This window comes from Elgaria multicarinata, chromosome 7 (genome assembly GCF_023053635.1).
Source record: "Elgaria multicarinata webbii isolate HBS135686 ecotype San Diego chromosome 7, rElgMul1.1.pri, whole genome shotgun sequence".
In the NCBI taxonomy this organism is placed as follows: domain Eukaryota; kingdom Metazoa; phylum Chordata; class Lepidosauria; order Squamata; family Anguidae; genus Elgaria; species Elgaria multicarinata.
The window spans coordinates 30,341,893-30,366,147 of NC_086177.1; the positions used below are offsets into that span (position 1 = coordinate 30,341,893).

At 43.1% G+C, this 24,255-nt stretch overlaps 1 protein-coding gene across 1 annotated transcript in view; it reads right to left on the reverse strand.

Moving 5' to 3' along the window:
• DUSP22 (dual specificity phosphatase 22) overlaps positions 1–24,255 on the reverse strand; it is a 51,843-nt gene that overhangs the window by 5,062 nt on the left and 22,526 nt on the right. The window contains 3 exon segments of the mRNA XM_063129757.1: positions 1,779–1,950; positions 7,658–7,732; positions 13,844–13,893. Of these exon segments, the coding sequence (XP_062985827.1) occupies positions 1,779–1,950; positions 7,658–7,732; positions 13,844–13,893 (297 nt within the window).

The following is a 24,255-nucleotide window of genomic DNA, read 5'->3' on the forward strand; positions in this document are numbered from 1 at the left end:
CTTTTGGCTCCGCCCATTCTGCCTTTGGCATCCCACTACTGAAATGCAGCCCCTAAAATGAAATTCAACACCTCTTAGAGGAACTTACTTCTGATTGGGTAGAAGTTAGGATTGCACTTTTAGCCACAACACCGCAGGGTTGTTGGGAGGACTTGGTTTCCCTGAAACCGGGGCTCAATTCAGAGGCGAATCATATGGATCCCCCTAGACAAAGAGTTATGGGGCCACCCTCATGTGCTTGAACAGGGTTACCCAATCTGGTGCCTGCCAGATGCGTTGGATGAAAACTCCCATCAACACCACGCTGGCTGGGAATGATGGGAGTTGTAGTACAACCCCCATGAAGGACGCCAGGTTGAGGAAGCGTGTGCTAGAATATCCTTCTGAAAATTAACATGCACTTTTCTATGAAAGCTGCAGAGACTCACCTCCTACAGGGCATTAAATACACACTGCCCATGTAGGCTATGTTCTTTCTAAAATCCATTTGCATTGACGCAAGGGCTATTTGCCGTTTCAACTCAGACCTACCAGATCTGAAATGACTGTCGGGATTCAAATTAAGGAGGGAGACAACCGAGCTGGAAATTCCCTCCGCTCTCTATTATGTCAGTTATATTCCCATTTGCCCTAGATCTCAATATGCTGGGGAATGTTAAGCTTTTGAGAAACAAGTATTTAGAGTTGAAAAACATATTGCTGCAAATACGGCAGCAGCTTCATACTCACCAAACACATTCTAACAAAACCCATTTTCTCTCTTTTTAAAAAGAGCAAGACCAGGGAATAAACAGACACTGGGTTGGGTCCAGGCGTAGTCATACTTAGAGTAGACCCATTGATATCATTGGGACTGAAGGAGGTCTGCTCAAAGAATGACTAAATCTGGATCTAACATTGAGTCCAATGCAAATACATAGAGCTACCCAAAATGTGTTGATGAACAGAAAAGAAACACACATATATGGTATGACTTCACTTTCGAAATATGGCTTCGAGAACTTGTGAAAGATCAGATGCTCAGTATGGCCAAATAGGACCAAAAAATGACACTGGAAGAAATGGCAAATTCGAAGAAGTGTGTGTATTCATTCATTCATATCTGCTTCTGACAAGGGACATGTAAAGGATACTTCTCTTGGCGTTTTCCAGGCACCTTCTAGTTTGTTTGTTTTTCTTCAGATATTTTTAATTTAATAATAATAATAATAATAATAATAATAATAATAATAATAATAATAATAATAAACAAACAACTGGGAGACTGGTCTGCTGCAAAGTGAAATGCTGTCTTCCAGCAACATCTTTATTTGGGTTCCAAACAGTGTTTTGGAGCTCAGACCCCTCCACTGCCTTGTTCTTGGGCAAGTTACTTTTCTTTTGAGTCTCACCAGTTTGCCTCCCAGAAAATGAGTGTAAAGTGCTTGGCCATGCTCACCATGGCAGCCATTTTGTGAGAGCACCCATAACACTTTCATAAAATTCCAGATGTGGTTCCTGATACAAAAAGTTTGGGGACTCCTGCTATGGAGCACCTACAGTTTTTCATGGTTTAGCTCCTGCTCAGACAGAGTCAAGTTAGACAATAAACAACTGGGAATGCATGGTTCCAATCAGGATCAGGGACTTGTGCTCTTACTTGCAAATAAAAAAAGAGAGGCGAAGCTCAATGCTACATATTTAACTTATCATGGAGCTTAGCCTTTTAAAACTCCTGTTTCCTTGGTACAGGATTATTTCTGCTTTGAATGGAGTCGTTCAAGGGTCAAATAACTTACATGAGCAACATCATTTTTCTCAAACTCTTCTAGCTGCCGCTGGAAGCCCGCATTTGGATTGGCACATGATCGTGATGCTCGTACCATGGACAGCGCATCCTCCCAGCCAAAATCAGTGATCGTCATTACGTAGGCCACAACCAAGGTTGCACTCCTGGAAACTCCAGCAAGGCTGCATCACCACCCAAATGCAAACAGAAAGAGCAAAACAAGTTGTAAGCTACCGTGAACACTTCTACTTGGCATAAAAGAAGCAGAAAAACAAACAAAAATAAACAACATTAAATGTCATGCATGAATTAGCAAATTTCAAAATATGGCGCAAGAACAGAAGAGCATAAGAAAAGCCATGCTGGATCGGACCAAGGGACCATCTAGGCCAGCATTCTGTTCACACAGTGGCCAACCAGATGCCCATGGGAAACCCACAAGCAGGACATGAGTGCAGCAGCACCCTCCCACCCATGTTCACCAGCAACTGATGTACATAGGCACACTGCTACTGGAGGTAGCACATAGCTAGCAAGACTAGTAACTACTGATGATAGCCTTATCCCTATTTGTCTAACCCACTTTTAAAGCCATCCAAATTGATGGCCATCACTACGTCTTAGTAGGGAATTCTGTAGTTTAACTATGCGCTGTGTGAAGTACTTCCTTTTAGCTGTCCTAGATCTCCCACCAATCGCCTTCATAGGATGAGCCGAGGGCTGAGAGAGGGAGAAAAATGTCTCCCTGTTCACTTCCTCCACTTTCCACTTTCTCCATTATGTACACCTCTATCGTGTTTCCCCTTACTTGCCTTTTTTCCAAGCTAAGGCTCAGTATTCCTTACGTACTACTGAGTGGCAAACTATTCCCTTAAAAGCTGGACAATGTCTACTAGCTGGAAGGAAGCAAAGCAGTTACTGAAATACCAATTCTTACATTACATTCCCATTTTTTTTTTCTGCAGTGGTCCAGTTCTTATACAAAAGATGATAATAATCCAGATGAAGAGTAACATCTGTCAACTATAATAACCAGGAGTGTCACGAAATAGAAATGCAACCATTTCAATACACAGCAAGACATCAATCACATGAGAGGAATTTAATGATTTGGGCTCAGACAAATTGTAAAGCACAGGAATCAGAATTTACACATTTACCGAGGAATTATGATCCGAGCAAAACATATTCTACAGTTTCTGATTTCTTTTCCTTTTAACTAATTATCTCTAAACGGGCATAATGCTCTTTGCTTTAGTATCAGTTATTAGTAAATGTTGCTTTACATGATAGGATTGCTCCTCGGTGATCAGAGGCATCCAATCATCCAATGCAGGGTGGGAGGAACAGCAGAAGTGGTCTTTACCTCCCCATCTTCTCGCCCTGCAGATTTCGCTAAATGGGCTTTATATGCCATCTAGCAAGGGCACTTCAGACGGGGAAGAAAGGAGGCTGGAAGACACTTAGGATAAGTTGTATCTTGGACTCTCTAGTCTCCTCCCCTCCCCACCCACCGGAATGCCCCCTTTCCCCCCTCTCCAAGGTTGATTTTCCAACCTTGGGGAAGCAGCCAAAGTAGTTCGCTCCATGATGATCACAAGGAGGCAGGGGAGCGGGTTGGACCTCCAACTCCCGCTTCCAAGGATGGAGGGCTGTCTCCCAGCCTGGAAGGATTTTATGCGAGATTCCTATACTCCCAGGGACCTTACCACTGCTCTCTAAAGCTATTGTTTGCTTTAGTAGACTTGCCAGGCGTCAGAGGAGTTTGACCTGAACATTGCCTCAGCAATTCTCTCTTCCGTCCACCCCACTTTTTAAATCTCCATGCGAAAAGAAAATGTTTATACATCCAGTGCTAGAAAGAAAACGTATGTACCTCCTACCCAAGTGTAGTTGTCCAGACATAGTGGTGGTGCACCTGCTCTTGAGGCCAAATGCAAATACAACATTCAAGTTGCTAGTTATTTATCCCTGATTTACATCCCAAGAATCCAACTTCCCTGCTGGTTAACAGTATTACATGTTAACATCCATCTCAGTCTCTCCCAACTTAGTGGCCTCCAGGTGTGTTGGACCACAATGTCCATCCCCAAGGAGCATAGTATGATGGAATTGGAGTCCCGCATATCTAGAGGTTACCCGACTGGGAGAAGCTGATCTTTATAGTGAAAGGGCAAATGTCTGTGCAGAAGGGCACAAGATAGCAGAGAAAAAAACATTTACCGTTCATATATACATATATATATTTATCTTTCCCCTGCAGAAAATTCAAGGGCTGTGCAAGCCTTGGCCTTGGAAAGTTGAGGCATCAGTGGCCATTTTTTGTCAGAACTGCCATTTTAAAGCGCAGCCCTAAGACTCCGTAATGGGGAAAGAGCCTACAACTCCAGAACGGTGGGCATTCGTGGTCTCACCGCTGCTGCGAGCGCCTGCCTGCCAGCATGATCACCCGCCCACCAGTGTGATCCAGGATGCGCTACTCCCTGGAGGGGTCACTGCACGTTCTGTGAGCGCGCCACAGCCGCCTCCTTCCCCCAAGAACTGAGTACTTCTGAAAAAGGCTCGGCTACCAGCTCTCAGAGGAAGCAGGAGGCAACGGGGCACTTGCAGAACATGTGGCGACTCCTCCAGGAATCGCGCCAGTGGGCAGGCAATCGTGCCGGCAGCAACAGCAAGGCCACGAGTACCTGCTGTTCCCGGGGCCCCCAAGGTAGTGCATGCTGGAAGTTGTTTTCTCCATTATTGGGTCCTACAGCTGTGCTTTAAAATGGCAGTTCCATCATAAAATGGTGGTGTCACGACACGCTCACCTTGAGACTCCTTTTTACCTTTTTCTTTAAAGGATCCCAACTATAAACGCAGTGAGTATACAGCTGCCCACACTGTGGATTAATCTTCCTTTCTGTTCCCACCTCTGGGCCCCTCCTTTTACTCTCCCACTGGTTCTGCGATTCTCTGACCCCTTTTTGGTCTCACAACAACTGGCTTGACACCTTGTGCACTTTTCTAGTTACCTTTTACTTAAAAGGTACTTAAAAGAATCCCATCCAGTGTGAAACAAAATAACTTTTATTTAACAAGAATTTCATGCATTTTATCAAGCTTGTGGTTTCATTTGTTTCAGTACTTGGTTTTTACAATAAAGATGTCATGTATCTTTGCTTACTCTACCCTCTAAAGTTCTATTACAACTCCTCCTGCTCCCCTCTAATTCCCAAAACAATAAACTGCAAACCCTACATTAATCTATCCTCTTCAGCAGACTGACCCCGACTCTCTTCGACTACCAACTACTAACTGATTTTTAACTGTCATTCCCCTTCACACACTCAAATCCAACAGCCAATAAGCATTCACTCCAACATTCCATTCACTCACTCCCCCTCCCAACAGAATTAACTACTTACCAGCCTTATCATATGAAGTCTAAACAGCATCTAGGTAACAGATATATAGCATACAACAGTGAAACATCACAGGTGGTTCCATCATAAAATTACCACTGAGGCCTCGAATTTCCGAATCCAAGGCTTGCACAGTCCCAGAAAACTGTCCACTTCATAAGTCCATTAGTAACAGTGAATGGATGCCAATTGCAAATACAATATTAGGCTGCTTCGTAGGAACATATGAAGCTGCCTTATACCAAGTCAGACCCTTGACTGGTCCATCTAGCCCGGTATTGTCAACACTGACTGGCAGCGACTTCCCAGGGTTTCAGCCAGTTTTTCCTGCCCTACCTGGAGATGTCTGGGATTGAACCTGACACCTTCCACATGCAAAGCAGGTGCTCTACCACTGAGCCATGGCCCCTTAAGTGGAGGCTGGTGGCTCCAAGGTCAGTGGGGCAGTGAATCAGCTTTAGGTTTCAGTCAGAACCAATCAGAACTCTAAAGGTGTGAAGTAACTTGGACAGCTCCTTTACAGTTCTGATGGGTTCTAACTGAAACCCGGAGCAAAATCACCACCCCGCTGACACAGCAGCCACCAGCCTCCATTGGGCAACTTGCAGTTTCAGGTTGTAGATAAGTGGTTGTCAACATATCATGTGTCAATAGTTTTAGTACCTTTGTGTGTTTTTTCTTAAATTTAAACATGGCCTTGTAGGCCCCCTTCCAACTCTGCTATTCTATGATTCTATATGCTATTGTGTGTGGTTTTTTAACTAGTATTCCGATTAAAGAATTTCTATATGATATTTAAATCACATTAAATGTGATTTAATTTTCTTCCTCGAATATTTCAGGTCAAATGTTTTATGAAAGCTTTGTTGTTTACTAAATAAACGTAAAATAAACATGCCAAAATTGATCACTCTCTGGAGCATCACAAAATCATCTGATGCACACTGGAAGTTTTCTTATGCAAATTTAATTTGCATAGGGAATGTTCTGGAAATTTTCCCAGAAAACACAATCATGCTATCGAGCTGTTAAGCCATGTTCAATTAATGCGTAAAGATGAGGAGGATAAAGCGAGACTAGGCCCACTGCACACCACTCACCAAGCACGTTAGTGGGACGGTGCAGCTGGACATGCATAGATGTTCCATGGGATATGGAACCATGTGCAGCCAGAGTTCCAAATTGCATGGAGCACCTATGCATGGAAGCAAGTCCATGGCTGGCAGTGGCAAGGTTGAAAGGGGTGTTTCCTGTCAAGACTGCAAAGCAACCTAGTAGAGCAAAATGTTTCTTCATTCCGGCCTGTGCTTGGCTCAGAACAATGCTTCAAGCCAAGCAGTTTCAGGCTTTGCCAGCTGACCAAAGCTTAATTATGAGGATGGCCATAAACCCCTAGCAGATAAGCCCAGCAATAAACCCATCAAGGCCAGGAAAGGAGGGAGGGCGAGGCGAGGCACAGCCAGGCTGTATGCAGGGCTCGGAAGTTTACCAGTTCCACGAAGTAAAGTCACTGAGGCAGAGAAGAGTCCTTTTCCAGTCCAGGGTCCCAAAATCCAAGGAAGTCAATGTGTATAGGTAAGGGCAAGGCCCAGGGTCTAGAATCAGGCTGAGGAGGTCCAGCGTATAGTTATGTATCTTCCACCCTGGCCTGTGAATTCCAGCTTTTAACTTCAGCATCCTGGAGCAGCTGCTGGTAATTAGTCCCCCATCTTCTGGAAGGGTTTTGTTTTAAACAGACCGACACTCGCCTCCGTTGCTCTTTTACATCAAGCCTCCTTCGCTCTGCAGGGTTCAGCGGGAGTTGGTCCTCTGAATCCGACAGAGGGGCTGCAGCAGATCATTATCCAGCAGTGAGGGCTCTGGAGCGGTTTCTGTGCTAGACCCCTCACCCGGATCTGCAACCTGCCATTCCTCTCCATCCGAGGAAGGCATCACACACAGGCTAAATGGAGATGGATATTTCGCATCAGGCTGAGCAGCTTGCTTCTTCTCTTTCTGTCATGATTCCTGCCGACCCAGAAGCTTTGCTCCTCCTTTGCCCAACAGTGGAAGCAACGCCTGCAGCTTTCGCCTCTTTTATTAGCTGTCTTTGGCAAACTGAAGTGAAAGCTGGTCATTGTAGCCGTGTGACCATTGCTGGAGCTGTGTCCCCAAAACATCACCTTTGCCCCCGTGACATCTCCTATCATTCCTTCTATTTTGGATGTTTAGAGGGGAGTGTAGATCCTTAATGTAGCCATCCACCCACAAGAGGGAGGTTATCAGCAGGTCTGGGAGAACCTCAAGACTTGCAGAAGTCTTCCCACACCAAAAAAAAACCACCTTTAGAGGGGGAATGGGACTAAGTATTTTGGAAAAGGGCATGCCTGTCTGAGGGGGACACTGAACAGGACAATTCCAGACTGCAATATTTCGTTGCAGTTTCCACTTGAAGGCCAAACATTTCCATACAGAAAACAGGAATGATCAAGTTTAGAATACGTACCAGTGAACAAGACAGCTCTCACCAATAAGCCGGCACTCATGGATAAATTCAATGCTCTCTTTGAAATGTCTGGCCCTAAAAAGAAAAGAAGAAAAAAAGAGACCTGATATAATAAAAGTAAAGACTACAGGATTCTGGTTTAAGAAATTACTTAATTTGCCTTCTGAAATTTAGAAGTTGGAAAAGACACTTAACAGTCATCAAGTATTGTCTTGTAAATACACATAAATATTTGGTTGGCAACTAAGACATACTGGATAATACAACATCGGGATTTCACACCACATGGCCCTTGTGTGAGTTTATTAAAGCCACCGGGTTCAATGCTGGGACTGAAGATGCACTTGTACATGAAACAAAAGAGGCACAGGCTAAAATTTAAACAGAATAGCTAAGACAATGCAAGTATATTCCATAACCCCCAGACTCTGAAATGAAGAGCAGGGCTCATCCCACACACAAATGTGGCAAAATACACCCGGAAGAAAAGAAATCACCATGAGGCATTGGAGGCTGTGAGCTCTGATGTCACTGGGGTGGTGAATCGGCTCTGGGTTTCAGTCTGAAGTCTTAAAGAGCTATCCAAGCACTGTACATAGCTCCTTCAGAGTTCTGACTGAAACTACATCGCCCCAATGACATCAGAGCCACCAGCCTCCACTGCCATGAGGTAGTCTAGGGAACAGCTTAAACCCACAATCCTATGTAACTTTACCTCAGAGTAAGCCCCACTGAACACAATGGGCCTTACTTCTAAGTATTCACGCATAACATTGTCCTGTAAGTAATATAAGCTTGAAGACAACCACTAGCCTGGCTGCCTCTGGTAAAAACTGGTTTAAGCCACACAAATAAAGCAAGGAAACTTCACAAAAGTCTCATCTCTTTCTTCGGGGTCATCTACACCAAGCAGGATACTCTGGTATGAAAGCGGTATATAAAAGGCAGGAACCACACTACTGCTTTATAGAGGTATTGAAGTGCACTGCAGGATTTACACTACTGCTTTGAAGTGCACTGACAACTGTTGGGGCCCATGACACATCTACACCAAGCAGGATATAACACTATGAAAGCGGTATATGGCAAGTGTCATGGGCCCCAACAGTTCTCAGTGCACTTCAATGCCACTATAAAGCAGTAGTGTGGCTCCTGCTTGGTGTAGATGAGCCCTTCTTTAGACTAGAAGTGGTCAATCTATGGCTTTGGCATAATTTTAAAAACATGTGCTGCAATTTGTATTTAGTGTTTCCCCGAGTCAGGTGTGTTGAATCTCTCTCCGCCTGAGGGCTGAATTCGACAGGGGCCGCATTCCAGTGGTGGGTGGAGCTGAAACCAAAGGGGACTGGGTGAAGGGCAAAAGGGATGGAGCGAAAAATACCAGCAGGACTTAGCTTAAAGCTCTTATTGCCAGTAACTCAGTCTTAGGAGGGGGTAATTACTGCAACCATTTAGAACAGGGGGAAATCTGCACACCAGCTGGGAAACCACACAACAAATAGTGGTTGGTGGGCAGGGCCGGCGCTGCCATAGAGGCAGCTCAGGCGACGGCCTAGAGCGCCAAGCAAAGGAGGGCGCCGAACAGCGTGCCCGGAAGCCACTTTCCTAGAGCAGCTTCCAGGCACGCTGTTCCGAAGGGGCCTCCCCCCAACCCCAGCGTCCTGGCTTCGAAGCCAGCGCCCATCCGGAAGCCGCTCCTGGCTTCGAAGCCAGGACCCTGGGGTGGGGGGTGGGGCGGCGGCTTCAGAACGGCACTCCTGCCTAGGGCGCAAAATAGTCTGGCACCAGCCCTATTGGTGGGCAAGAGGTGTGTCCATCTGGAAAAAACCCTGAAGAGCCAGAGTGGAACCCCAAGTAGGCTGGACATAGCCCTCAGGCCCCAGGTTCTACACTTCTCCCCTAAGTCATAGTATTAGTTGCTCATTTGAAGCTGCTCCTCACACACTTTTGGGGGCATTTCATCTATGCCCACCCCAAGATGGATAAAATATGCACCACTAGAGAAAATGGCTATAACAGCTTTCAGAGTGTAAACTTCCTAAGCCTTACATCTTGTCAGGCCAGATTCCAGTTCGCTTGCTAGTGCTGGGCCGAATCCCATCTCCTATTTTTCGGGAATTTTCTCTTGCCCTGTGAAAGAGGCACTGTTTTTTCTGCCTCTTTCACAGGGATGGGTGAAATTTGGAGAATTTTTCTCCTTGGGGAAGGGGACAGGGCTTCCACATACCTTTTTTTAAGTGCAGCTGATGGGCTTAAAAACCCAAAAAAACCACTCCCCTTCTTCCAGCATTTAGATGAGCCCAGCAGTTCTTAGTGAATGCCTTTTGGTGACCATGTGACCTCTCCCTCTCCAATAAATATCCAGTAAGCACTCCTGGGCTCCTGAAAATGCTAAGGGTATTTAAAAAAAGAATGAATGGAAGGAAGGAAGGAAGGAAGGTTGGAAGGAAGACCCCGCAACAACTGGCTACTTTTAAAAAGGTATGTGGAAAACCTGTTCCCCTCCCCAACGAGAAACATCCAGCCTCTTTCGACCAAGTTTTCATCCCCCCCCCCCAAATACTGAAAAAGGAATGGTCAAAATTTTCAGCACAGCACTATTTCTAGCCTTTGGGCTCTAATTGACAAATGTAACTAGCCATTTTGCCTGGTTGAAGGGCAACTTCATGTCAGCTTTCTGGGTAATTTACATGCTGGCAACTCATTCAGTAATCAGTTCAAGAGGTCATAAGCAAGATGCATGAGAAATTAGGGATTACATCACAATTACATTGATATTTTTCACTGTTTTGACGTCTCTCTCCAAATCCCCAGATGATCTCAGTCAGCAACTTGATGTGGATGTTATCTGTATAATGATGGACAAGATAGAGCCTTCAGGAAACAGTACAGCTCAGCTATTGCAGGGCACACCAGCCGTGAGCAGCAGTGCTTTCTGGAAGAGACCATCCAGGTGGGAATGGAGCTGTTGAAGCACACCACTGCAATCCCATCCAGTGTCAGGCTTTGCCACTTCAGAAGGATGCCATAGTCAAGAGTTATCAATGGCTACTAGTCTTGATGGCTGTGTGCTACCTCCAGCATCAGAGGCTGTAAGCCTATATATACCAGTTGTAGGGAAACATGGGTGGCAGGTGCAGTTGCACCATGTCCTGCTTGTGGGTTCCTGGTCAACAGCTGGTTGACCACTGTGAGAACAGTGTGCTGGACTAGATGGACCCTTGGTCTTATCCAGCATAGCTTTACATTCTAATTGTATTAAAGGCTGCTGAGAGGTCCAGGAGAATTAACAGTGTCACACTTCTCCCACCTTTCCACCAGAATCAGGACAACTAAAACAATTTCAGTGCCAAACCCAAACCAGAAACCAGATTGAAATGGATCCAGATCATCACTGTTATCATCCACTTGAGCATCTTGCCCAATAGGGACCAGACAATAGGATGGACCAAGGGAGCTAGAGAAGCCTTTTTCAGGAAGGGCTTCATGGATGCTTAATTCATGGCAGCTGGAACCATCCCCTCTCACAATGAGGCATTCGACAAATATAGGTACACCCGAGATGTAATGATGAAGTATTAGCATAGAATCTCTTTATGTCAGCCTTCCCCAACCTGGTGACCTCCAGATGTGCTGAGCTGCCCAAGAAAATTGTTCCAAGTGACAAATTCGGCTGGCAGGTCACCACTCCAGATAGTACTGTAGACCCTTGGAAACTACTAGTAGAGGCAGAAGACAAAGATTCCATATGGCATGCACCACTGGCACCCTCGAGAACTTGTGTGATGTAGTGGTCAGAGTGCTGGACTGGGACCAGGGAGATCCAGGTTCTAGTCCCCGCTCAGCCATGAAGCTCATTGGGTGACTTTGGGCCTGTCACTGACTCTCAGCCTAACCTATCTGATTGGTTTGTTGTGAGAATAAAATGCAGGAGGAGGACTATGTAGACCACCTTGGGTTCCTCGCATGAGGGAAAAGGGCAGGATATAAATGTAACAAATAAAATAAATGTCTTTGGCTCCAATGATCTACCCACAGGGGTATAGTGAGTGTGTTCACTTCTGGTTACTGCAGTGGTGTTACTACTCTGAGAAGCCCCAGGCACATAGAGGGTGCTATATAAGCACCAGCAAGACGTGTGTGGGGGGGGGGGGGGAAGGAGGTAAGGAGGTAAAAGACTACTGCAGATCAATATTCCTGATTAGCTGAAATCATCAACTGATGCATTTGCACAATGCCACATGCTGGGATCTCTCTGTTCTCTGAGAGAAGCAAATATACTAAAAATATCTCTCGAAAGCATCAGGCCAAAGAGCCAGTGCTCTGATCTGAAAGAAAAGGCTGTGCTGCGTTTCCTTCCGTAGACACCAGGCAGGCCCTTTGAAACTACGTTTGTTTCTCTATAAAACAAATTATCAGGAAGTGGCTGAATCCCCCCTTCCCTCCCCCTCCACCTCTCGTAAGTATAAACAGGGAAGCCTAGAAGAAAAACTTGGTTCCCGTCCAAGACTCCTTGTGAAGTTGATGCAATCGCCCTTCAGATGCAAGAGAATCTGAATTGCCTTGAAATATTCAGCAAAAGCCTTTCAGATAGGCCTACCCAACCCGTAAACCACCAGCCCAATTGTACTATGGTCTGCTGGGAGCTTGACAACGCCCCCCGGCCAGTGTCAACTTCTAGCTTTTAAGGGTCCTTGGTGAAGACACCTTCATTGTCCCCCCTCCCGCAATGGGTCTGTCTTCTCAGGGCCATTGTCACCTGCTGCTATTGCTCCTTCTCCTCTTTCCCATCATAGCTCCCACTTGCTTGCTTGACAGGCTGAGAGCCAGTGAGCAAGTAGGCTGTGACATCTGCTCCTCCTCCTTCTCGCTTCCACCATTGTCTGGGCCACAGTGAGATGCAGGTGAACAAACAATGGTGAAAAGGAAGAGCAACTCCAAGGGCTCTTGTCGGTGGGTCCCTGCTGGGATGTGGGTCCTTGCCAGGCAGCCAACCATACCTACCTTTGACACTGCCCACCCCCCCACTCATGCTCCTCTGCAGTTTTCCCAGTTTCAAGCAGGCAATAAGCCCAGGATGTTTACTGAATATTTGGTGGAGCCACCTGACATGACTGCATTTGCAGGTCACCATTTGTGCAGACCTGCTCAAGGACCACTGTAGCAATCAACATGGCTCACAAATATTATGTTCACTATGTATTTGCAGATTTATCACACTTCTATCCTGGCATACCTCAAGATGTCCAGGGCAGCATATATGGCAGGGATGCAGGATAACAGGGCCACCTTTTTTCCTGATCTGGACCTTCAGCTTTTCCCAGATGGCCCCGCCTCCTTCCTGTGGCCCCACCTCTTTACCCCGACTGCCAATCGTTTGGTGGCTTCCCAGCTTCAGGGCCAGCACTACCATTAGGCCAACTAGGCAGCTGCCTAGAGTGCATACCTCAGAGGGCGCAGTACTGACAGGGTCACAATTTTATACAAATTAGCTATTTTAAGAAAAAACATAATAAGTTCAAGTTTTGTGCTTTTTATTTTTTCTACAAAACATCTGTTCTTAAAAATCAAAGTTGGCATTTTTTGGGGGGTGGGGGGTGAGGGTGCAAGTAGCTCGCCTTGCCTAGGGCACAAAATAGTCTGGCACCAGCTCTGCCCAGCTTTGGTGAATTTTTTCCCCCAATGAAAAAGATTGAAATGCTTCTCTAAGGCTTAGTTATGATCAGTAAATGCTTCCAGCTAAAATATGCTGGCATTTGGGGCACAGCCCTTTGTTCTTCAGCTCTGCCCATTACTGTAATATGGCCCCCAAGAGATTCTTTGAAATGGAATTAGGCCCATGGGCCGAAAGGGGTTCAACATCCCTGATAGATGGGATTGCTTCATTTTCTCCTCCCAACAGCCATGTGAGGTTGTTAGACATCATCTTGCCCAAGGCTACCCAGGAAGCTTTGTGGCAAAGACAGAGTTTTGAACTCAGATCTCCATGGTCTCAGTCTATGGTTTTACAAACTTATAGCCAGAAATGTGGCTTTCTGAGATAGGCATCTGTTGTTTGCCAAAAGCAAACTCGTAAAGTCAAGAAATCAAACATATTTGCATACTCAGTTGGAAGACATTCTGATGCCACTGAACAGTGCTGGGACTATCATCTGTGAACAGTGGCCCTTGTTTTTAAATACTTACAAATTCTGTGAGGGTGAATCTGCAGCAGGGATGCACAGATATTTCACTCCCTGTGAAACAACAACAGCAACAGGTCAGAAAATAAGAGAAAGGTATAACTAAAACATATTCAAAGACTGGAATCTACTTCTCTTCTAGCATGAGTGCAGCCCCAGAGGGTCAATACTTAAACAGCATTTTAAGATCTGGTTTCAGTGGCCCCATATTTTGGCCTGAGACACCAAATACGTCAAACTGAATCTTTGCAATGGAACCATTGCATTCAGATTTGGGGTTACATTTGTCATTTAAAATATCTTATCCATACTATAAATTGCTAATGTGCTACTTCTCATGAGCTTCTTGCTTTCTTAAAATGAATGTAGAAAATTAAAATGTGCATGCATGTTGAAGTGGTGGAGGCTATATTTAATGATTTTCCATTACTTTTTTAGCCAAACGAAGTGGAGCAAGCGTTAGACATTTTCGTTCTGAAGATCATTACAGTACTAAGCCGAAGTCGTACCACCTTCCAATGATGTACTCACTTTCTTAGTCAGCCCTTACCAAAATAATTTCAGCACAGAAAGAGTTAGAACTGGGGCACTCTCGGGGGAGGGGAGAGAAAGAGGGAGCAAGAAAACACAGCCTAAGAATTGCCTCACCACATCAAATCAGCATCCATAGCCTCTTCCATGTGTTATAAATGTAAAGGGGATCCACACGCCGAGGGGGCAATAGGGATGTGCAGCTCACCCCACCCACTCATGTCTACACATTGAACATGGATGTATGCATAGGGGAAGCCTTACATATGCAGGCCTCTCTGAGCATAGGAATCCTCAAATGCAGAATTCTAGTTCCTGTACAGGCCTATTCCCCTGCTCAGGTAACCTTGCTCAATGTTTGCAGACACTGAGGAGAGGGGGACCATGGAAGCCATGTGACACTGGAGGTGGAGCCGGTAGTGTATCTCTGCTGCCCCTTTCAACACAGTGATCCATGAAAGGGGCATCATTCAGTCAAAGATGTATTTATTTGTACAGGCTTTTGAAGCAAAGGCAAATGTTTTCTGGCATTGTAATGATTCATTACATATTTGTAATTTTAGAGTTTTGATGATATTATTATTATTATTATTATTATTATTATTATTATTATTATTATTATTATTATTACAACATTTATATCCCAACTTCTTTCCTCTTGCAAGGAACCCAAGACAGCTAACATAGTGCTCCTCCTCCTTTCTATATTAACCTCACAACAACTCTGTGAGCTGGGTTTGGGCCAATCACTGATGCTCAGCCTAAGTCACACCATGACCTTCATGGCTGAGTGGGGACTAGAACCCAGATTTCCCAAGTCCTAGTCCAACACTCTTAACCACTACACCACACCAGATCTCTGATTTTAACTGTGTTCATGTGTCACATTGTTTTTTATATGGCTGTCCTTGGCCTAATCTACACCAAGCAGGATATATCACTACAAAAGTGGTATGAAAACGTTATATAAAAGGCAGGAGCCACACTACTGCTTTAGAGTGGTATTGAAGTGCACTGACAACTGTTAGGGCCTATTGCACATACCATATACCGCTTTCTTGCCACTATATCCTGCTTTGTGTGGCTCCTGCCTTATATATACCGCTTTCATAGTGCAATATCCTGCTTAGTGTAGATTAGGCCCTGGACTCCTTGCAAGGAAGGGGAAGATATCAATATTGGTATCAGTCGTTCAAGCCCAGCATTTTAACAACATCCAGACAGACAACTTGGAAAAATCTAAAGCTGGGCACACACGTGATGCTCAGTGCTTTATAGGAACATCAGAAGCTGTTGCATACCAAGTTCAGACCACTGGTCATTGTAGCTCAATATTGTATACAATGATTGGTGGCAGTTCTCCAGCATTTCACATAGAGTTTTCCCCCCAGCCCTATCTTGAAAGGCAAGGATTAAAGGAGCAACTGCCCTTCAGCATCCAAGACTCCGCAGTACACAGCTTCTGAACACAGAGGTACCACCCTTCAATGATCACAGCCACTGAGGCATCCAGGAAGAAATTCTTTCAAGTACAGCAATGCTTCTGCATTTTGAATCTTAAGAGGCCCATTTATTTGACTTACAAATACTCACTGTACCGTACTGAATTGGCGTCAGTCTAAATATTATTGCTTAAACTAAAGGTTTTTCTTCTTTAAAAAAAGAGCAGCATGTAGGAGCAGATCCACTGCTGAAATCAAGTCAATTAAAAATAAACGGCACGCTCAATATTGTAGTGTTCCTTCTGCAGTTGCACCCAAGCAAGAGAAGCATCCTTCCTGTGCTCACACCCGCCTGCAGACATCGAAGAATTGTCCCAACACGACCTCTAACCAAAGCAGAACAACCTATTTCAACAAGCCATTAGTCTAGCTTACCCCTCTCCCCAAAAAGGAGAAGAAAAGAAGTGATATGTACACATAACCTTCAAAAAAAAAGGTTTATGAGATTTAGTGGGGTGAGTGTGGGAGACCTAAGGAGGAAGTAAAATGAGATTGCGCAAGCCAAGAAAACAATCAAAAGAGCAAGGAAAAAGGCGAACCACCACCACCACCAATGGAATGGATTCGTGGCTCAGATAGTATAAAAGGCAAGGCAGTGAAACACCCCATTGACTCCTCCCAATGGCTTTGGAAACATAACCACGGGTGAAATGCAGTGCGATGCTAACGACTGCTTTCTTTGGGATGGTTCCATATTATATATTTAAAAGATTTCTTTAGCGCCCTTCATTATGAAATCACAGGGCAAAGTACAAAATGCATTAAAACAGTCATTACAATACAAAGATAAAAAAAAGATAAGCTTAAATGGAAGTGCTCCGGAGACACTACCTTGAGAATAGCAACCGGAGACATTATTTTAAAATTTTTATTTTAAGTGGGTGTGGGGAAAGGTTTTTAAAAATGAATATGTCTGAGCAAAAGCATTTTCTGAAGGATTTGGAAGAAGCAGGAGAAGAGGTCAGTGAAATTAGAAATGATGCCCTCCACCACTGAACCAGTTTGCCTCCCTCCCCAAATATGATGGATAGGACAAAGGGAGGTGGGGAGAAGGCATGTAGGGTGTGGAAGTGTTAATGGAAAATGTGATATGGGTAGTCTGCAGGAAGTCCATCAAAAGTTTTGATGAAGAGAATTGTAGAGATAGAAATAAGCCTCGTTGTGTTCAATGGGGCTTACTCCCAAGTAATTGTGCCGAGGGTTGCAGACTTACAGCACATGACTCCCTACCCACTCCTTTGCACACTCTGCTGTTTAAAAGAGCCCTGGGAAATGGCAACATCTTGCCCCTTAATGCCCTTCTCCTTCTGTGTAAGGCACCCCCTATTAATCATGGCAAAGAACCAGAAAGCACAAAGTGACTTGTTTGAAACCACCTGATGCCGTGGCGTCATTGAAGCTAACTGGGTGTGGCTAGGCATGCCCAGATAGGGAACCAATTAAGAGCTTCAACTAATCTGGTTTGAATTTACAAAAGGAAGCGCAGGATATAAACAATAGGGGCATAAAATAGCATAGCAAAGGACATATACCCTGGGAAGTGGCAGCAATCAAACAAGCCTGCATGATGAATCACCAGGCATGAGCTGTTTCATGCTAATTCCCAAAAAGAAGGCACTTCTGTATAAGAATTTTCTAACATGTAAAGTGGCGAAGGAGCAAATCAATCTTACGGTAGTCCATGGTGGCCCTTGTGTCACACCTCAAAATATATTACATCAGGGCTGCATGTATAATATCTGGAGTGGCAACAGATACCAGACAACAATTAACAGAAACCAGGCGACAGCCAAAATATGACTCTAGGTCCATTCCTCTCCCCCAATTCCAAAGCAACTGAAGATGTCTGCCAGAATGGGAAGCCAATAAATTCATTTTCCTCTCAGTTTTCTATTTCATCAGACAAGAGTAACCACAAAGACAAGCCTTTTATTTCTCTTAGGCCCTGAAAGTCAAGAGAACAGTTAAACCGATACAAAGGGAGAGTTAACAAAACTAGCGCAAGTATTCTGATTTCAAGATTGTCAAAGCTGAAAGAAGCAAGAGTCAACTCAACAGCAGAATTTCAAGCATTCGTTCTTACTACTCAAACAACCAATGCGTTAGGACCAGCTTGATATGACGGACAAAACCTAAGCCAGGTAAACTGTTTAACCAGGGTTTTGCCCAAAATAAGGCCCTTCCCCTGTTGTTGGGGTTGTTGTTTTTTAGAAACAATAAATCAAATTTTCACATACGTTCCAGTTTTTCAGAGCACATTTATTCGTTTTTGGTTAACAGTATAATTGTGACAGTGAAATATTCTAAGCTAGTTAATTTATTGCTCATACAGGCTCTAAGGAGTAGACATTTATTCAGAAAATCTCAATATAAAATGTACAGTTAAAGGTTTAAATTTCCTAGGAGATAAATTTAAATAACTAAATGCTATTTTAAAAAGGATATTTTATTAGGCTTTGTTTAAAAAATAAAAAAGTAAGACAACTCACAGCATTTTGGAAATTCAGTTTCACAATTTTGTAAACCACACGGTAACCTTTCTGATTCTGAAGAGACCTCTTTTTTATTTTAATCTGGTCCTAATTTTATCTTTTATTGTTCTTTTAAAGAGAAAATGGCATAGGAAAATCCAAAAGTCAAAGATCTGCAGTAGCAACTTGACACGTTCATATTCTGCACAGTTCAAATAATGCACAACAATATCAACTTCAATGGCTAAACTAAACGGTGGATTTTTAAAAATTATGAATCCAAACCAATACCAATTGTAATTTCTTTACTTTCAAATGATCACAGATGGAATGAATATGCCACATCAAAAAACTTTCAGTTAAGTTGTTTCATTCTTAGATACATTTTCTCAACTAAAACAATACAATTCAGCTAAATTAAACTAGGAATCCAGATACGTCTTTCTTTTTAGCACAGGTTTACTGTAAAAACTGAGTTTTAGATATCCTTTTATTAAGCACATTCTATATAAATATCTTTAGGATCAGGGAATTAATTCTTTTGAATGTAAGTGGCAACCTGGTCTTTATTAACGTCAATGTTTCTTTAGCAAGTTCTTTGTAATACTATAGTAACTTTAAAACTTCAAATGCCCATCTATTTACAAATGCATGAATCACCATCTTTTTGACTGAAAGGACAAAAAACAGGATTTTTAAGCTGTCCGAACCGCATCACAAATTTCTAGACCGAAATTGAACAGATTTTTTTAAAAAGAAAGAAGATAAGCATTATTTTTGGCATTAAACTTCTCAGTATTTAAATTTATGTAAATCTTTAACGACGACTTCCAAGAAATATTTTTTCAAAAGCCAAAAACAAAACCTCAGGGTACATCGTTTTGATGCCAGATGCAAATAGAAAACCTCGAACACCTGGCAAGTTCTTTCAGGTTAGCCCCAAAAAAACCCTCCTGTGTTATTTTGACTTGCCACATCAGCAGATGAGGGATGGATGTGTTCCTTTCAGATGGGGGGGATTGTCATCAAAACGGCTTAAGTAGGAAACAGTTGGTTTCTCAAGGTTTTCTCAAGCCTAACACAACAAGAGGTTATCAAAAGTTCTGGCCAGTACTGCCACAGAACCAAACTGGGCAGGGGGGGGTCGGAGGAGAAGAAAGCCAGTAATTTGTTTCTTTGTCCTTTCAGTTGCTTTAAAGAGCATCACTCACTACGGTACATATGTTCATGACTCATTTTATTATTGAAAATATTCAAATGTTTCACCAATAAGTAAAGCCAATGTACCGTTATTTTATCATTTAAGATGAGCACTCTACTCGAAGGAAACAGATTGTGGAAATTTAAAAAAAACAGCCACCAGTAAGGTTAGAGAAATATGAAATATTTTTGAACTCGGAGAATATTATGATACAAGTTTGTCTTGACACTAACAAAGTGGTAACTGAAGCCCACTCTTGACTGTACTTCAAATATTTTGCTAGCTATATTTGCTAACCATAATTTAGGGTTGTTCATGTTGAAATCACTTTACAGAAATATACACTCACAGAATCTTACTGAAGTAAAGATGACTAGAACCAAAGTCACTATCAGCATGAGTTCCAACAACAAATAATTAAACTTCTTGAGACAGAAGTCAACATGTTCGTTTCACTGAACCCTAACACATCTCTTTGGAAATCAACAGAGCCTGGATTTACCTCAGGTTTCAACAAATTGCTTTCAGATTTTGACTCTGTTTGACTCTTTTATGTGCTCAATGTGCAGAGCACAGAAAAGGTGCAGGAATTGCAGCCAGCTTGGAGAACAGGATTAAAATACAGATGATCTAGGTAATATGAGTACTACAAAGCAAATGAAGAAATCGTTTAAAGAAAAATCTCAAATAAAAAAATGGGAAAACATTTATTAAGATTTATTAGCCTGTATTGCGCTACCTCTGAATCTCAAAGAGTACAAATGTGATAGCAAATTGATAAATATAGTCAAGTCATGATGATATTTGCAGTGGTATTCACCACAGAACTGTACTTGTGTAGATTTAAACTGTATTTACTTTCAAGGGTTCCCTATTAAGCTGTAGGGTAAATCAGAGTGGAGATTCATCCCTATTATAATCTGGAATGAACCCTTCAATTACCAGTGTTATGCCAAACCTAATCCAATATCTTCTTGACTATTTACTGAATGTATATATTTATGACGGACTACATGGGCTGTGTGACTATCCCGCCAGCTGCAGATAGAGATTATTTTTAGGTAGAATGGAAACTTTTTTCATCTTAGCACAGAATTTCCCCCAAAAATTTTGTAAAACATTAATTATACCTGACCATTTAGCCAGAAATGCAACTCCACACTCAAGGGTCAGTCAGAGGGCACCTGTGCCTTTAAAACATAATGTTCCAAATGGTTCTTCTGGAATGTCAGGGTGAAAAATACTTGAACACCCGAGGCTGAGATTCACATCTACAAAGAAGTACCCAAACTTCTACAGATGTCTACCCCATTGCCTTCAGATTCAACTCTTTGTCATGGATCCTTAAAGAAAAGTCAGTGTGACTTTCCAAAAGGACAGTACTTGGGTCCACCCATGTATGCAAAAAAGGATAATTCCACTCCACAATTTCAGCAAGTAGAGAAGCATGGTGGCACATTAGGGTGCCAACTTCATTTCAACCCCTATGCACATGCCAAATTGACTGCCTGGTGTAACCCAGACATAAACCAGATTTCTTTGAGTGACCCCATGAAAGGAATTGTGATGAGTAACTACTAGGGAGCAGTAGCAGCCCTTCCCAAGAGAGGCTCACTTGGCACCTATGATGTGGTCTTTTGGGCACCAGGTGAAGATCTTTTCATTTACCCAGGCTTTTAGAATCTTCTAAATGTACAAAATTCTTAGTGGCCACAGATATTTATTGGGAGTTCTAAATTCTGGAAGATTTACAGGGCTAGATCTACACTACTGCTTTATAGCGGTACTGAAGTGCACTGATAACTGTTGGGGCACATTACACATTCCATATACCACTTTCATAGTGTTATTTCCCTGCTTTTTATTCCACATTATTCAAAATACTGCAAGCAGTGTCAATGTGTCCTGTTGTTTATTCGTTCAGTCGCTTCCAACTCTTCATGACTTCATGGACCAGCCCACGTCAGAGCTTTCTGTCGGCCGTTGCCACCCCTAGCTCTCCCAAGGTCAAGCCTGTCACCTCCAGAATATCATCCATCCATCTTGCCCTTGGTCGGCCCCTCTTCCTTTTGCCTTCCACTTTCCCTAGCATCAGCCTCTTCTCCAGGGTATCCTGTCTTCTCATTATGTGGCCAAAGTACTTCAGTTTTGCCTTTAATGCCATTCCCTCAAGTGAGCAGTCTGGCTTTATTTCCTGGAGTATGGACTGGTTTGATCTTCTTGCAGTCCAAGGCACTCTCAGAATTTTTCTCCAACACCACAGTTCAAAAGCATCTATCTTCCTTCACTCAGCTTTCCTTATGGTCCAGCTCTCGCAGCCATAGGTTACTACGGGGAATACCATTGTGTCCTACATTGTGTCCTACACGGTATAAATGCCTAAGAGGGAAATAGCGTTAAGATGATGGAATCGTAATGATTTGATACAAGGTGTAGATCTGATCCTGGTCTACTGTGAATTTGTTATATTGATTTTGTCATCTGTTGCTAGTTTTATGATCTTGTTTGTAAATGTGTTGGTCTGAACTTTTATTGTTCAGCGCTTCGGCTGTGGGGCGGTATATAAATGTAATAAATAAATAAATAAATAAATAAATAGTAAGCCACTCAGAGATGTTTTTGTTATTGGGCAGCCTAAAAAGAAATAAAGTATATTAAAATATTTTTTCCTTTGGAGGAAAAATGAACTGACTGTAGGATGTACACTCTTGATCAACTTGGGAACAGGATGGGAAATTTCTTCCTTTCTCTAAGTTACAATACTACCGTAATACAAGTTGTCAACTACAGGCAATTGTCAATATTTATAATTTTAGCAGATTTTAACATCTATCTTTAGCCTGTCAGCTCTTGGTGTTTCTCTCTCTCTCTCTCTCTCTCACACACACACACACACACTCACGGAAGATGGTTAATTAAACAAAAAATATTAATCCAAAATTTACTAGATGCCACGTCGACTCTCTAAACACAAAACAAAAACCCTGTCCACTTTTGCCAGATGTTTGCGCTGTGGTATTCATTTCACCTCACTATGCCCATCTGCCTGTATATTCAGTACATGTCAGAAACTTCAACGAAGTTCACAGAGGTGCACATTCTACTGAACTATATTCCTGTGCTTTGGGAAATGTCAGATAGCCAATGAAAATGGATTTTGCTAGCCCTCATGACCCTAAAAGACTCATACTCCAATGCTGGAAGGATAAATCCCCATTGTCAGTCCTTCAGTGGACATGGGATTATACTGCCCTCTCCACGTTTGAACATACACTTCGCTATCAACAACAGCTCCCAGGCATTGTTTGGACATCCGAATGCTTAGCTGCTCACCTTAAACGCTGGTCAACTCGACTGTTGTCATCATCTCCTCCTACTCCTCTTCTATTGACTCTATTCTTCTTCTCATGCACTTCACAGCAATCCCGTTTTCCTTGTGAGCTGTTCTTCTTGTACCATAACTCCCCACCCTCCCCTTGTTATCAGGGCTGGTCCTGCCATTAGGCAGAGTGAGGAAGCTGCCTCAGACAACATTGGCTAGGGGATGGCAAGTGGTGGTGTGTTGGAAGACAGATCTGTATGTGCTATGCAGCCTGCCCTGCACCTCCTAAACTAGCTTGCTGTTCTCAGGTGTAGAGGAGGACGCTGTCTCATCATCACCAGCACTGAAGTACGATTCAACTACCAGGTTTGCTTCTGTATGTGGAATAAGAGGCACCATTTTCCCCTTCGCCTCAGGCAGCAAAAGGTTATGGGTTAGTCCGGTGTTTGTATTGTTTTGTTTTAAACACAATAAAAATTCAATAAGAGTATAAATAAGAACCAAAGAAAACTCTGTGTAGTTGAGGGAACTGTCTCCCACAAATGCCATGCTCAGGAACAAGGTCTGTGATGTATCAAGATCACTTTTGATCCACCTTGATGACAGACCTGCTTTAATCATTAAGTACCAAGAATTCATATATTGCTCTAGATCACTGCTTCACAAAAGCATGCTCGCGAAATGCAGCAGACAGACTGACAGACACGCAGCCATGGAACTGCCTGAAGAACAGGCATTACGTACACACCAAGGCAAAACAAAATGTTACACAATTTACTCAATTAATAATTGCCTAAAACATAGGGCTTAAATGGGGTTTGTTTGTTTTTAAGTAAAAAGCAGACATGGGGAGCCAGATCAAGATCACATCAGGGTTAAAGCCCTCCCTCGTTCTCTCCACCCCATCAGGACATTGATCCAGGTTGGAGGCACCTACACCTGGTGTTCATTCCCAAAATTGCGAATTCATTGAATGGCGACATGTTTTGGTTTTGCTCAGGTTAAATTGCAATTAGGTTGCAAACAAGAGTAATTTCCAGTAAAATCTCTGAATATCCTGGCTTTCTTGTCAAAAGACGACCCAGAAGCTTTGTCTAGTGCAGAATGTGAGAGCCAGAATTGTAGCTGGCAGAATCATATTACACCAATTTTGGTGGCACCCTCATCCTTCCCCATGGAGGTACAATTGGTGCCAGCACTGCAATCTTTTCAGTACCAGCTCAAAACCTGTTGTTGTTTTGCCCAAGTGTTTGAATTGGTTGATTTGATCAGTTTATTATATTCCCTACCTTCCTTAATTATAAATAAATAAATATGATGTGATTGTATCATGTTTATTGTATTTGTGTGCACATTTTGACTCTTGTAGACTGCCCTGGCATCCGCAAG